The sequence below is a fragment of the Callorhinchus milii genome, unplaced genomic scaffold (genome assembly GCF_018977255.1).
Source record: "Callorhinchus milii isolate IMCB2004 unplaced genomic scaffold, IMCB_Cmil_1.0 Scaffold9, whole genome shotgun sequence".
NCBI lineage: Eukaryota > Metazoa > Chordata > Chondrichthyes > Chimaeriformes > Callorhinchidae > Callorhinchus > Callorhinchus milii.
In genome coordinates, this window is record NW_024704750.1 from 20890066 (window position 1) to 20904236 (window position 14171).

At 52.8% G+C, this 14171-nt stretch overlaps 1 protein-coding gene across 1 annotated transcript; it reads left to right on the forward strand.

Annotated features, from left to right (window-relative positions):
• Nucleotides 1-42: 42 nt before the first annotated feature.
• heatr4 (HEAT repeat containing 4) lies at nucleotides 43-8324 on the forward strand. The gene is made up of 12 exons (XM_042338142.1): nucleotides 43-803; nucleotides 1088-1269; nucleotides 1928-2083; nucleotides 2372-2575; nucleotides 2774-2908; nucleotides 3373-3549; nucleotides 4031-4191; nucleotides 4762-4866; nucleotides 5507-5625; nucleotides 6284-6464; nucleotides 6675-6744; nucleotides 8260-8324. The coding sequence occupies exons 1-12, from the start codon at nucleotides 43-45 to the stop codon at nucleotides 8322-8324; spliced, it is 2316 nt and encodes a 771-aa protein (XP_042194076.1).
• Nucleotides 8325-14171: the final 5847 nt, after the last annotated feature.

Sequence of the window (14171 nt, forward strand, 5' to 3'; positions counted from 1 at the left end):
AAGAGGTGGGGGCCGTCCGGGCTGTGCCCCCAGCTGATGGTCATGGTGAAGAAGTGGCTGAAGGCGGAGGGGGGGGAGAGGCCGAGGGCCGAGCAGAGACCCTCAGACCCTGGGGCCGACCAGGCTCCTGACCCAGCCCTCGGCAGCTTCAAACAGCGGCTGCGTGAAGCCTACGTGAAGACGGCTTCCCTTGCCCTCAGCTTCTCGGAGGACGTGGTGGAGGCCCGGGGGCCGGACGCGCTCCCGAGCCGCCCCTGGGACCCGAGCCGCGTCTTCGACCCCGGGGACGTGGTGCCGCGGGCAGGGTTGGCGAGAAGCCGCAGGCCGCGGGCAAGGACGCGGAGGGTGGGTTTTCCCTCCGTGGCTGACGCCGGGCAGGGGCAGGCGAGGGGGTCTCGCCCCGCCTCCGGCACCGAGCAGCCGGCCGGCGCGGAGCCCGAGTGCCAGGTCCTGGAGGCCGGGGAGGAGGAGTACAGCCTCACGGCGATGCTGTCGGAGCCTGGCGACCAGGACCAGCTGCGTGGCCGCTCGGAGAAGTGGGACGAGTATCTGGTGAAGAGGCTGAGCAAGAACACAGCGCAGTGGTTGGTCAGTCACCGGGTCCCCCCCGGCCCAGCCCGGACCAGGCTCAGCGCCCTCCTCATGCAGCGCTATGGCTCGGCCAGCACCGTGGGGCTGGTGACTAACGAAAGGATGAGCCAGAGCGATTTCGTCCTTTACCAGCAGCGGCCAGCGGCGGTGAGCGAAGAAGCACTGTCTGTGCAGCCACCGCTCCCAGAGATGGGGCTGCCCACCTACTACAGGTAACAGCACAGCACTGCCAATCCCCCAGCACAGCTTGGACCAACATAGCACAGCCCCCCCCCCCAGCATAGCACAGCACAGCCAAACCGCCAGCACGGCACTGCCAAGCCTGGCACAGCCCAACCCCCAGCCTGGCACAGCCCAACCCCCAGCCTGGCACAGCACAGCACAGAATATCAGGTCCTGTTCTGCGTCTCTCTGCTTGTTTCTTTCTGTGGTCTGTGTGTGTGTGGGTGTGCGTGCGTGTGTGTGTTTGACTCTCCCTGTTCCTGATGCCCGACAGGGTGCCCGGCTTTGAGCAGACACAGAGTGCAGACGAGGAGCCGGGGGGGGTGAACCAGACGGCTGCCGGACTGATGGTGAAGCATTTCGACCCGTCCACCCCAAAGAAAAGGGACACCAGCCCCAGGCGCCATGACTACAACTTCATCTCTGACAACCAGTTTCAGCAAGAGCTGTACTCTGGTAAGGTTACACACACACACACACACACAGTGAATGTAATAATAATACTAATAATAATCCTTGCATCTGATATAGCGCTTTTCACGTCGTCTCGACGTCTCAAAGCGCTTCACAGAATAGACCGTAAAGTGAATTGACCGTATATTTGTGGGCGAAACGCAGCAGCCAATTGCACACAGCAATGTCCCACAAACAGTCGTGGATTGAAAATGACCAATTTATTATTGTTTTTGGTTTTGGAGGGATTATTATTAGGCTCTGTGTGGGGTAAGGAAACTTGCCCAAGGTTTCGCCCTCTGCCTGGAATTGAACCCAGGTGTCTCGCTTGCGAGGCGAGTGCTCTAACCACTGAGCTACAGGACTCCACACACACACACACACACACACACACACACACACAGTGAACACACACCCACAGCGAACACTAATATACACGCACATACAGTGAACATACACTCACATAGTCAACACTCATATACACACACACACACACACAGGGTGATGGAGTGTGGTGCTGTGTGCCGGTGTGCGACTGTGAGTGATGGTGTGTTGAGTGTGACGGAGTGAGTTTGATAGTGACAGGGTGATGGTGTGTGACAGTGTGTGACGGTGGGATGCTGGGTCACGGTATGACGGGGTGTGACGGTGTGTGCTGCAGGTAAGGTGAAGATGGTTCACCGCGGCCACAGATACAGGAACCGGATCCTGATGGACAATTACTCCGAATACAAGAAAAACTTGCAGGTGATGTTCCCACAATCACCAGCGAACTGGCGTCCCCAACAGCCTGGGCACGAGGGACTTCTGAGCACAGGTGCGGGGGCGGGGGTGAGGGGAGCGGGCTGGGCGTGATGGGGCAAATGTTTGGGGGGGTGGGGGCTATCTGTGTGTGTTTTTGGAGGTGTGGGTTGGGGGTTGTTTTCGGGGCATCCAGGGTTGTGTGGGGGGTTTGTGTGTGGGCTGGGTTGGGGGACGTTGGGCTGTGGGAGAGATTGTTTGGGGGCGGGAGGGAGTTGGAGGGAGGGGTTGGAGGTGTTTTGGGCAGGTCTCCACAGATGCTGTGGCTGCCGGGATAACGTCTCTGTGCCCCATCCACCACCAGGCCCGCAGCGGGTGGAGCGAGGCGCCCAGCGCTGGAAGGCGCTGCCCACGTTGGCCAATTACACCTCGGAGTCAGGCCTCAGGCCCCCCGAACCCCAGGTCGGACTCAAACACCTGAAGGTCATTCGGGAGCCCTACCAGACTTGGGAGGAGCTGCACACCCTCGCCCACACCCTCGAGGAGTGGAGGAGAGCCTGGAAAATAAGTAAAGTGACCACCGCCCCCGCCCCCCCCCCCACCACCACCACCACCCAAACTCTTCCACATAACTCGCCCCCTCGCATAACCCCCCCAGCATAACACCCGCCGCACATTCTCCCCTCTTCGCACCCTCCATCCCCCCTCTGTAGCCATGTGATGATGGGGCGAGTGATGTGCTTCTGTTCTCCTGGTTGCTCTGCAGACTCTCGCTGGCAGGATGTGACTGTGGAAAGTTTGAAGAGGGACCTCGAGTCACTGTACTACCACATCCAAGTCATCGCCTTAGCAACCTGTGCCAACGCAGCTGTCAACAGGCCCAAGATCATCAATGTAACAGGTTTACAACCTTTTTCCCCCCCCCCCCCCCCTAGCAGTGCAGGTCACACCTGGAAGGCTTAAACCCATTAACCCTGCAAGCCAGGGTTGGGTTGGGTGGTCCTCGCCGGACGAGCAGCGGGAAAGCTGGCCAGACAGCGATACCAATGGCAGGCGATGAGGGTTTAGCTGGTTAGACTCCAGCAGTTACCCCAACACACACTCCGGGTGGTGTTACCCCAACACACACCTTGCCAACCTACGCCAAATACTCTCCAGGATTAGGTGATCCCTCCGCCACCACCCACCCCCTCCCACCCCCGCAGGCTATGTGACCCCCCCCGCCCCGCTGCCTCCCCCACCGCAGGCTGTCTGACCCCCCACCCCCATTCCCCGCAGGCTATGTAACCCCCTGCAGCCCCCTCCCCCCCCACAACTATCTGACCCACTCACCTCTTCTCCCCCCACCCCGCCACTCCCCCGCAGGCTATGTGAGAATGCAAGCGAAGGTGGAGCCAGTGCCGGTTGAGCTGTGGCCGCTAATCGCGGAGGCTCTGAACAGCTGCAACACACACGTGCAGATGGCCGCAGCCCTGTGCCACGCTGTGGTGGGCGACATTAACCCGCAGACCGAGGCCATCCTCCAGGAAGCTCTCCACCGTGGTGAGTAGCTCACACACTACTTTCCCCCCTCTCTCGCCACCTCCCTCTCTCACTCACTGACTCACTCCCTCTCTCACTCACTCGCTCAATTACTCATTCACTCACCCACTGCTTGTTAGCCCCAGGCATTCCTGTGGAAGGTGCTGTGCAGGTATCTGTCAGACAGATTGTGTGTATATCAGGCTGACTGTGTGTGCGTGTGTGTCAGGCTGACTGTGTGTGTGTGTTTCAGGCTGACAGTATGTGTGTGTCAGGCTGACTGTGTGTGTGTGTGTCAGGCTGACTGTGTGTGTTTGTGTGTCAGGCTGACAGTGTGTGTCAGGCTGACTGTGTATGTGTATGTGTGTGTCAGGCTGACAGCGTGTGTGTGTCAGGCTGACAGCGTGTGTGTGTCAGGCTGACAGCGTGTGTGTATGTGTGTGTCAGGCTGACAGCGTGTGTGTGTCAGGCTGACTGTGTATGTGTATGTGTGTCGTGACAGGGAACGAGGCTGATCGCTGGGCTGCGGCACAGTGCCTGGCTCTGAAAGGTGACAGTAGTTACCTGGTGGTGAGCTGCCTGGTGAAGCGTCTGTTCGACAGCCCGTGGCCGGGCACTGTGGAGCAGTGCTGTGTCATCCTGGGGGAGCTCAGCAAACACACCGTACGTACCCCACCCCACATCCACACACACACACCTCTCTTTCTCACACACACACAAACACCTCAGACATCTGTTCTGACGAAGGGTCCTGGACCCGAAATGTTGACTCACTTTCCTTTCTTCATAGATGCTGCCTGACCTGCCGAGCGGTCCCAGCTCTCTCTGTGTTTGTCACAGACGCATCCCCACCCCCACACACATGCACCTTTCACACCTGCTTCAAGACCCGTCTCAAGACCCTCTTCGACCGTGCCTTCGATCACCCTCCTTCCGACGTCCCCCCCCCCCTCCTCCACACTCCCCGATCCCGACCTCTGCTCCGAAAGATTGATTGTCCAGCGCCTTGGGACGTCCTCCTGACGCGAAAGCCGCTTTACAAATGTAATTTTGTTGTTGTTCTGACTCAGAGATGAGCGTGCGAGTGGCTGAGCCGGGCTGACAGACAAACAGCGTACTAACACCCCACTTTGCCCAACCCCCGCCCGCGCACACGCCTCCCCCACCCCCACCCACACTCGTTCGGTGTGCCAGGGTGAGTTACTGTAGTGTAGTGACTGTCTTCTCTCACAGACGCTCGTGCACACGCTATTGGCTGATGAGCTGAACAGCAGTAACTGGAGAAGTAAAGTTTTGACCTTCAGTGTGCTGTCCCGGCTCAATGGGCACATCAACCAGGTGGGTGTCACCATCCCTTCCCGCCAGACTGCACCACACCCTCGCCAGAGTTACGCAGCAGGGTGCAGCCCTCCAGGGGGCAGGGGCTGTTCCAGACACGGGGATTTCCATTTGTGGCTGGCACACGTGAGTTCACACGCGTCACACACTGTCGGTGTGTGTGATGGGTTTCCACGTGTGTCAGACACACATTCACAATTGATCACAGTAATGGGTTACATTACAAGGAAGTTCTTGAGCTGTTTCAGGGAGTGGGGGCAGAAAGGCTGAAAGCCCGACTCCCCTCGGTGAGATCCAGCCTGTCACTCTGCCAGAGGCTCGATCAGAGATGAGCTTTTAAGAGGGTTTTGAAGTCGAGAGAGAAGTGCAGTGAGGGGATTGGGAGTAAAGGTGGCTGAAATCTCGGGCGCTGATGGTGAGGATGAGGAATGAGGAGAGGTGTGTGTGTGTGCACTGAACTGGTTGTGTGTACACTGAGCTGTGAGAGCTCGCACTGAAGTGAGTGAATGTGCGCTGCGCTTTGTGAGCGTACGCTGAGTGTGTACTGTGTGTGAGCTGTGTGAGTGTACACTGAATGTCTGAGTGTACAGTGAGTGAGCGAGCGAACACTGAGTGTGTAAGCTGTTGGCACCGTTTGCAGGATCTGACCAACAAGATGGTTTACCTGATGTGGAACGACTGGAACAGCCACGTGCGTCAGGCGGCTGCCAGCTCCCTGGGGGCCCTCGGGCTGGGCAAGGTGGTGCACGATCAGCTCCGGTACGTTGGTGGGGCGTGGGGGGGGGGAGGGCCACGGTGTTTTGTGTGTGTTGCGTTGGAGTACGTGTAGGGTGTGTATTGTTGGGGTGTGTGTGAGACTGACTGGCTGTGTGTGTGCTTGTGGGGGGTATTGTGTGCGCGTGACTGTCTGTGTGTGTATTGTTGGTGTGTAGGGCCATTATAATAATAATAATCCTTACCTTTGAGGTAGCGCCTTATCACGTCTTCGAGACGTCTCAAAGTGCTTCACCGAATATACTGTAAAGTGAATTGACTGTATATATTTGTGGGTGAAACGCGGCAGCCAATTGCTCCCAGCAGCGTCCCACAAACAGTCGTGGATTGAGTGACCAAATTATTATTATTATTTATTTTTGAAGGAATTATTACCCTCGGAAAAGTGATCCACCAATCGAATAGCAACCGGGTTCCTCCTTACTGCTAGGTGTGTGGAGTAAGGAAACTTGCCCAACAGTCAACCCAGGTTTCTCGCTTGTGAGGCGAGTGCTCTAACCATTGAGCTACAGGACTCCAAATTGTATTTTGTGTGTGTGTGTGTGTGTGAGTGAGAGACTGACTGTGTGAGTGTTGTTGGGCGTATAGGGGGTATATTGTGTGTGTGTGTGTGTGGTACTGACCAGTGCCTTTCCCACCCCAGGCAGCGGCTGGAGAATGGCAGTAATCGGGTGCGTGTGGAGGCGTTGGCACACCTGGGGCAGCTGGGGATGCTGTCGGGGAAGCTGCTGGGGCCCTTCCTGCGCTGCTTCAGTGATGACTTCAACGGGGTTCGGCGCGAGGCCTGCCTGACCGCCACGGCTCTGCGTGTGAAGGACCAGCGGGTAGGAGGGCAGAGGGAGAGGCATTGGAGTGGGGGCATGGGTGGGAGAATGGGGAAGGGGTGGGAGGATGGGGGCGAGGGGAGCAGCGATTGGGCGGCGAGGGAAGCAGCTAACTATTGGGCGGTATTGGGGGTGGGGGATTAGGGGGAACGGGTAGCAGGAGGAGTGGGCGGTCTGGGCTGGGGGCTGACTCTGATCTGGTATCTGCAGGTTCTCTTTCAGCTGAAGCGACTGATACAGTCAGACCCTGTGTGGACTGTCAAAGCGTACGCTATCAAAGGTGAGAGATTCCCCCGCCCCCCCCCCAAGCCCTGGTACATAGATTGGAGTGGGAGGATTCCCTGCCCCCAGCGAATGGTCTGCCCTTCCAAGTCCTGCCAATGAGCCAGACTGGGCTGTGTTGCCATCATCAGTGCCATGGAATACTACGGACCCATCTGGCTCAGAAAGTGAACTGGAGGCTGATCCAGAGGGCTGACTCGATTCTGCCATTCCATGGCCAAGCTTGTCACCCTGAAGCCAGTTCGGTCCTGTGGAGAACCCTTCCCCACCCCCCGCCGCCCAAGTTAACCACGGTGGGAAAACCAGTAACAGCAAAAGCAAACCCAGAACAAGGCTGGGACCTGCCTGGGACACATGATAGAATCATAGCACAGAAGGAGGCCATTCAGCCCATTGTGAACGTGCCGGCTCTTTGGAAGAGTCACCTCTCGCCTGCTCTTACCTGCTCATAGCCCTGCAATTGTTTTCGTTTTTAAATACCTATCTAATTCCCTTTTGAAAGCTACTATCGAATCTGCTTCTACCACCCTTGCAGGCAGTGCATTCCAGACCGTAACAACACTCTGGGTTAAAAAAATTCACATCTTCCCTGGTTCTTTTGCCAATCATCTTAACTCTATGTCCTCTGGTTACCAACCCACCCACAGAGGAAACAGTTTTCCCCTGTCTACTCTATCAAACCCCTCCTCATTTTGAAAACCTCTAAATCTTCCCTCAAACTTCCCTGCTCTATAATAATCCTTGCATTTGACACAGAGCTTTTCACGTCTTCTAGACGTTTCAAAGCGCTTGACGGAATATACTGTAAAGTGAATTGACTGTATATTTGTGGGCGAAACGCGGCAGCCAATTGCGCTGTTACAATATTTACAATAGCTGTCAGAGCTCGTACAGCTTTCAGAAATGGAGTTTAGAGTCCGCTGTGTGCTGGGCCTCAAAAGCGTTCTTTTCACATTCTTTATTTTTGGGGTTAAATGTAAACTGCTTACAGTGCCCAGTTTTCTGATTGCTGGATCAACAGGAGCACACGGCTGATAATTTAAACTCTTCTGTTTCCAGTTTTGTCAGGGAGTTAGACAAGGGATCGTCAGAAGAGTTTTTTTGAACCTTGTAGTTTTCCTTCTCTGCTTTTCCTTCAAACAACCGGATTTCAGCTCCCAAAAGAGCATGGTCTTTTACAACACAGACCAACTCAAAGATACGGAGATGCAATTATAGGCTATAGTCCACGCCTCAAATAAACGCTGCAAATAGAATTTATGGTTCAGAATTCTCCACACTTCCAAATTATGAAACATCAAAAGTCACCTTACCATGAATTAATTCATTGCTGAAATTTTAAGACAGTCTTAAACATTATACTTTTCTTTCCCCGCCTTTATATCTCCTTCCTATTTTCTTTGTATTGTTATCACTTAATCTCAGCCACATTAGCCACTTAGTCTCGCCACATAATTGTAGTTCTTCATCTCTGGTATCATTCTTGTAAATTTTCTCTGCACCCTCTTCCAAGGCCCTGACATTCTTCCAAAAGTGTGGTGCCCCAAAATTGGACACGTTACACCAGCTGAGGCCTAACCAGTGACTTACAAACTTCCTTGCTCTTGTACTCTATGCCTCTGTTTATAAAGCCAAGGATCCCATAAGCATTTTTGAACAGTTTTGTCAACTTGTTTTGTCACCTTCAAAGGTTTGTGTATGTGAACCCCCAGTCTCTCTGTTCCTGCACCCCTTTTAAATTGTACTATTTGTCTTATATTGTCTCTCTTCATTCCTCCTCCCAAAATGGATCACTTTACACTTCTCTGCATTAAATTCCATCTGCCATGTGTCTGCCCATTTCACCAGCCTGTCTGTGTCCTATCGTCTGCTACTATCCTCAATATTTACTATGTTTCCAAATTTTGTGTCATCTGCGAACTTTAAAATGTTCTCTATACCCAAGTCCAGGTCATTAATATATATTAATAAGAGCAGTGGTCCTAATACCAAACCCTTGGGGACACCACTATATACCTCCCTCCAGTCTGAATGACAACCATTCACCGCTACCCTCTGCTTTCTGTCTCCCAGTCCATTTCAGATCCAGGCTGCTGCTGTTCCCTTAATCCCATGATTTTAAATTTTGCTAATTAATCTATTATGTGGGACTTTACCAAACGCCTTTTGAAAGTCCATACGCACAACATCAACTGCAGTACCTTCATCAAAGAAGTCAATCAAGTTAATTAGACATGATTTGCCTTTAACAAATCTGTGTTGGCATTCCTTTATTAATCCATGTTTTTCCAACTGAAAATTTATTAAGTCCCGGATAGTGGTTCATCCCACCGACGTTAGGCTGACTGGTCTGTAGTTATCAGGTATATCCTTTTTTGAACAGGGGTGTAACATTCACAACCCTCCAGTCCTCTGGCACCACTCCCATGTCAAAGGAGGATTGAAAGTTTGTGGCCAGAGCCTCCGCTATTTCCACCCTTCCAGACCAGGTGACTTTTTTTTACCTATGAGCGCTGACAATCTTTTCAGTACCTCCTCTCTATCTATTTTTATTTCATTGAATTTCTCTATCCCCTCATTTACTGTGACATTATTAATTATTACTCATTACTGTGACATTACTGTGACTTGTATTAATTCAGTGTATGTGAAGGCTAAGCAAGGAGAACTTGTGAATATAGTGGGCCATTTTGCTTTTCAGCCTACTATTATTTCTTTACTACCCTGCATCCCTTCTAAGTAAGACACTGAACAATATGGTGTAGATATGGGATTAAAATCTGCAAGTCCCAAAGTTGTGGGTTCTCTCATCCTATCCACTCCCATATCACTCTCTCAAAGAATCAGCGACAAAAATTACATTTGGTTCATCCCATCAAATCCCACCTAGCAATATTAATTCTGAATGATGGCTATAAAAACATTCATTGTTCGACATCCTCCATGGACTGCACAAATATATGTGGAGTCCTGTAGCTCAGTGGTTAGAGCACTCGCTTTGCAAGTTCAATCCCCGGCAGGTCAGGGCGAAACCTTGGGCAAGTTTCCTTACTCCACACAGAGCCTAATAATAATCCCTCCAAAACAAAACAATAATAAATTGGTCATTTTCAATCCGCGACTGTTTGTGGGACATTGCTGTGCGCAATTGGCTGCCGCGTTCACCCACAAATATACAGTCAATTCACTTTACAGTGTGTTCTGTGAAGCGCTTTGGGACGTCCTCCCGATGTGAAAAGCGCTATATCAAATGCAAGGATCATTATTATTATTATTAGCAGCATCCTCTTGTTTGGTGAAGACAAATACGAAGCACTCATTCGGTCCCTCAGCCATGCCCTCTTCCTCCACAAGAAGCTTTCCATTTTGGTCCCTAATCAGCCCTTCTTTTGACCATCATTTTACTCTTAATATGTTTGTAAAAGACCTGTGTTCCCTTTTATGATACCTGCTAATCTTTTCTCATACACTCCTTTGCCTCTCTTATTCCCTTCTTCAGTTCTCTGCACTTTCTGTAATCTGCTTAATTCTCTACTGTGTTATAAATCTGGTATTTATCATAAACCTCCTTTTTCTGTTTCTTTTTAATCCCAATGTCTTTAGTCATCCAGGGAACACTAGCTTTGGATGCTCTAGCTATCCTGCTCATGGAAATGTTAAGTCTGTGCCCAAACTATATCCTCCTTGAACAACAATAACTTGCACGTAGATAGCGCCCTCCATGCAGGGCAGAATCTCAGAGCGCTTAACAGTGGCGGAGCTTGACTCCGGGTGGGGATGTGGTGGGCGGAGGTGGCCATAAGCACGGTCGAAGAGGAAGGTCTTCAGGCGGGACTTGAAAAAAGGGAGTGTCCAGGATTTCGGGGTGTAGTAGCTGAAAGCGTGACCTCCAATTGTAGGGCGCAGGGTCAGAGCTTTGTGCATCCCATACACAGCAATGCTGGACTGCATGGTGTTATCTACCAAGTCTAATCTCTAACACAGGGACCTCGAGGCAGTGCAGAGAAGATCAGCAAGGCATGATCCCTGGTGGTAGAGACAGAGGAGAGCAGCGAGGCTGATCCCTGGTGGTAGAGACAGAGGAGAGCAGCTGAGGCTGATCCCTGGTGGTAGAGACAGAGGAGAGCAGCGAGGCTGATCCCTGGTGTTAGAGACAGAGGAGAGCAGTGAGGCTGATCCGTGGTGTTAGAGACCGAGGAGGGCAGCGAGGCTGATCCCTGGTGTTAGAGACAGAGGAGAGCAGTGAGGCTGATCCGGGGCCGAGGAGCAGCGAGGCTGATCCCTGGTGTTAGAGACAGAGGAGGGCAGCGAGGCTGATCCCTGGTGTTAGAGACAGAGGAGGGCAGTGAGGCTGATCCCTGGTGTTAGAGACAGAGGAGGGCAGCGAGGCTGATCCCTGGTGTTAGAGACAGAGAGGGCTGATTGGAGAGACAGAGGAGCAGCGAGGCTGATCCCTGGTGTTAGAGACAGAGGAGGGCAGTGAGGCTGATCCCAGTGTTACAGACAAAGGGGAGTAGCGAGTCAGATCCCTGGTCTGAAGGTTTGAAACATTCTATTGAAGTTCACTGTCACGCTTCAGTTCGCCACCTGAAATTTGACTCTAAGCCCAGGTAGCAAAGAACCTCACCCACCAGACTAGGGGTATGTGTGATTGGGGAAGAGCCAGAAATGGGTGGGGACAGAGTAGGGGTAGAGACAGAACGGGATGTGTGAGACTGGAGGCAGAGCCTTACCGGGGAGTGGGGTGAGTGGGGTTGGGGGTGGGTGTGGGGGGCAAAGCTGGGAGTGACTGGGGGCAAATCTGGGGGCAGGGTCAGACCAGTATGTGTGTGACTGAGCGGAGCCAGATGGGGTGTGACTGAGGCGGGGCCAGTCCGGGGATTGACTGGGGGTGGGGCCAGACTGAGGAGTGATTGGGGTTGGGCCCAAACTGGGGCAGCGCTGGGGCAGCAATATGGAGGGTATTGATAAGTTTACAGCCGGAGGCTGTAGCCTGACCCAGCTGACCTGCCTTCCTTTCTCTCCAGTCTCACGATCGATTGCAAGTGTATGGTGGCCACAAGGACATGGTCATGTGTATGACTATCCACAAGAGCATGGTGAGTGTGCCTCAGTGTTCACAAGAGCATGGTGAGTGGGTCACAGTGTTCACAAGAGCATGGTGAGTGTGCCTCAGTGTTCACAAGAGCATGGTGAGTGTGCCTCAGTGTTCACAAGAGCATGGTGAGTGCGTCACAGTGTTCACAAGAGCATGGTGAGTGCGTCACAGTGTTCACAAGAGCATGGTGAGTGCGTCACAGTGTTCACAAGAGCATGGTGAGTGCGTCACAGTGTTCACAAGAGCATGGTGAGTGCGTCACAGTGTTCACAAGAGCTGGGTTAGTGAGCAACATTGTTTATAAGAGCTGGGTTGGTGTGCCATAGGTTCCCAAGAGCTGAGTGAGTGTGCCACAGTGTTCACAAGAGCTGAGTGAGTGTGCCACAACAACAACAAGATTCCATTTATAAAGCGCCTTTCACGTCAGGAGGACGTCCCAAGGCGCTGCACAATTGGGTCATGACCCGAGCAGGGGGGAAATGGTCAGGGGAGGGGAGGGAGCGAGGAGGGGGGAAATGGTCAGGGTGAGGGGAGGGATGGGAGGGAGCGAGAAGGGGGAAGAGAGTCGAGAGGGGAGCTGAAGGCTCGGTCAAAGAGAAAGGTTTTGAGACAGTGTTCACAAGAGCTGAGTGAGTGTGCCACAGTGTTCACAAGAGCTGAGTGAGTGTGCCACAGTGTTCACAAGAGCTGAGTGAGTGTGCCACAGTGTTCACAAGAGCTGAGTGAGTGTGCCACAGTGTTCACAAGAGCTGGGTTAGCGTGCCACAATGTTTATAAGAGCTGGGTTAGTGTGCCACAGTCTTCACAAGAGCTGGGTGAGTGCTGCTGTGTTCACAAGGACGGTGTGAGGAGGAATTTCCCCCCTCCTCCTTCCTCCAGCTCGGTGTTGTGCTCTGCCACTGTCAAGCGCTCAGGGACGCTATCCCACGTGAGGGGCGCTATATAAATGCAAGTTGTTGTTGTTGGGTCACTTGCTAACAGTCAGTGAGCCCTGAGCAAGCTGCTAATTGTGCTCTCTGTGTAGATTTACACAGGCTGTTATGACGGCAGTGTTCAGGCTGTGCGGCTCAACCTCATGCAGAACTTCCGTTGCTGGGTGAGTCTCTTCCCTCTTTCATTTTGCTTCTTATAGCTAAGTGGCCATGTATTCATATGTGAGCTTTGGTGGTGAATGTGGGACTCTGTATTCATGTGGGGAGGGGGTGTGTGACAGTAATGGTCTGTGTGTGACAGTTGCGAGGTGTGTGTGACAGTAATGGGGTCAGGTCATCCAAAACTCTGCTGCTCACATTCTCACCCGCACCAAACTCGCTCCCCGATTACCCCAGTCCTTGCCAGACTGCACTGGCTGCCTGTCCCAGAGAGGATTGACTTCAAGATCCTCATCCTTGTCTTCAAATCCCTCCACTCCTCTGCACCCCCACCTCTCTGACCTCATCTCTCCTCACAACAGTGCCCGTTGCCTTCACTCCACCGGGTCTGGCCTTCTCCTTGTCCCCCGAATTCTCTGCTCCACTACGCCTCAAGGCTCTGGAACTCCCTACCTCACTCCCTTCGCCTCGCCCCCTCTCTTCCTATGTTCAGGTCTCGGTTGAAAATCTTTCTTTTCGACCACACCTTTGGTCACCTTCCTCCCCCTCCCCCTGGCTTGGCCCCGGGATCCATTACTGTGAAGCGCTCTAAGGCGCCGTCCGGCATGGAGGGCACTATATAAATCCAAGCTGTTGTTGTTGGGACGTTTGTGTATGACATATAAGGGATGTGTGTGTGTGTGACACATGGGATGTGTGTAAGTGACAGCAGCGGTGTGTGTGACAGTAAAGGTGTGTGTGTGTGTGACAGTAAAGGTGTGTGTGTGTGTGACAGTAAAGGGGTGTGTGTGTGTGACAGTAAAGGTGTGTGTGACAGTAAAGGTGTGTGTATGTGACAGTAAAGGTGTGTGTGTGTGCCAGTAAAGGTGTGTGTGTGTGTGACAGTAAAGGTGTGTGTGTGTGCCAGTAAAGGTGTGTGTGTGTGTGACAGTAAAGGTGTGTGTGTGTGTGACAGTAAAGGTGTGTGTGTGTGTGACAGTAAAGGTGTGTGTGTGTGTGACAGTAAAGGTGTGTGTGTGTGACAGTAAAGGTGTGTGTGTGTGACAGTAAAGGTGTGTGTGTGACAGTAAAGGTGTGTGTGTGTGTGACAGTAAAGGGGTGTGTGTGACAGTAAAGGGGTGTGTGTGTGTGTGTGACAGTAAAGGGGTGTGTGTGTGTGTGACAGTAAAGGTGTGTGTGTGACAGTAAAGGTGTGTGTGTGACAGTAAAGGGGTGTGTGTGACAGTAAAGGGGTGT